Source organism: Otolemur garnettii, unplaced genomic scaffold (genome assembly GCF_000181295.1).
Source record: "Otolemur garnettii isolate 467f Iridium unplaced genomic scaffold, OtoGar3 scaffold00008, whole genome shotgun sequence".
NCBI lineage: Eukaryota > Metazoa > Chordata > Mammalia > Primates > Galagidae > Otolemur > Otolemur garnettii.
The window spans coordinates 17,069,557-17,071,002 of record NW_003852403.1 but is presented as its reverse complement, the minus strand read 5'-3'; the positions used below and the strand labels follow the sequence as shown (position 1 = coordinate 17,071,002).

At 41.3% G+C, this 1,446-nt stretch overlaps 1 protein-coding gene across 6 annotated transcripts in view; it reads right to left on the bottom strand.

The window, feature by feature from the left end:
* Window positions 1-1,446, bottom strand: part of RUFY2 (RUN and FYVE domain containing 2) — a 49,516-nt gene that overhangs the window by 27,030 nt on the left and 21,040 nt on the right. For all 6 annotated transcript variants that reach the window (XR_002771746.1, XM_023509648.1, XM_012801376.1 and 3 more), the window contains one exon: window positions 157-324. Coding sequence is in view for 5 of the 6 variants with exons in the window: in XM_023509648.1 (XP_023365416.1) it covers window positions 157-324 (168 nt within the window). In the remaining variant the exon portion in view is untranslated. The remainder of the gene's footprint in view (window positions 1-156; window positions 325-1,446) is intronic.

Below are 1,446 nucleotides of genomic sequence, written 5' to 3'. Positions count from 1 at the left end.
GCCGGTTGAGCTATAGGCGCCGAGCCGACACTGGCTTTTATAACCAATACGGCACAGTTAAAACGGACTCATCTCTTAAAAACTAAACCCTTTCTATAAATATTCATTTTAAGCTTGTATCAAACGAAATTGCGAGAATTTAAGAACATTCCTTACCTGCAACTTTTGATACATCTCTATGTTAATCGCTTTAACTTCCTCTAGTTGTTGTCGAAGGCCTATCAGAGTATCTTGTTTCTCGTGGATATCTTTCTCCAGCAACTTCATGGCAAGTTCAATCTCATGTTTCATACTCACTTGTACTGCTAGCTCATTCTCCACATCCTGAAATTTCAACATATCCTTATTTCACATGCTGCTTCAGGATGTCCAAATCAGCTACACAACGGTTAATAGGATCAAGATATTCCTTTCGATATGTAGACTACATATCTTTTAAGTCTACTAAAGGGAATATGCCAGGCCCTATACCTTTTAATATGCCATACCTGTTAAGTCTACTGAAGGGAATATGCCAGGCCCTATAGCCACATAATATTTTAAATATTCTCAAATGCAGTTTTTTGCTAAATGGAAAGCATTTTCTATATTCTTTTAATCATTGCTATTCTACTGGTTCAAGAATTAAATATTTTTAGGTCCCATAAACCCAGTATTAATTTTCCTTAAACAGAAGGAAATAAGGCTCTCTGAACCTATTCTGGTTTGAGGGGCTGAATGATACAAAAATAAAATAAAAGGAAATAAAGCAGTGTGCACAGGTAAAGGCCAAAGATAATTCAAACAGTGTTAACTTCTTTTCTTAAAGAATTTTTATGGTGGCTCAGCATCCATAACTGAGTGGTTAGGGTGCAGGCCACATACACTGGATCTGGATGGTTCAAACCCAGCCCCAGTCTGCTAAACAACAATGACAACTACAACAACAACAAAAATAGCTGGGCCTTGTGGTAGGTGCCTGTAGTGCAAGCTACTTAGGAGGCTGAGGCAAGAGAATCACTTGAGCCCAAGAGTTTGAAGTTGCCGTGAGCTGTGACACCACAGCACTCTACCAAGGGCGACATACTGAGACACTGTCTCAAAAAAAAGAATTTTTATGGCTGGGCCCAGTGGCTCACACCTATAATCCTACCACTCTGGGAGACTGAAGTGGGTGGACTGTTTGGGCTCAGGAGTTTGAGACCAGCCTGAACAAAGTGAGACCCAGGTTCTACTAAAAATAGAAACATTAGGCTCAGCACCTGTAGTTCAAGTGGTTAAGGTGTCAGCCACTTACAGCAGTGCTGGTGGGTTCAAATCCAGCTCAGGCCTGCCAAACAACAATGACAACTACAACCAAAAAATAGCCAGGTATGGTGGGTGCCTGTAGTCCCAGCTACTTAGGAGGCTGAGGCAAGAGAATTGCTTAAGCCCAGGAGTTGGAGGTTGCTGTGAGCTATGATGCCA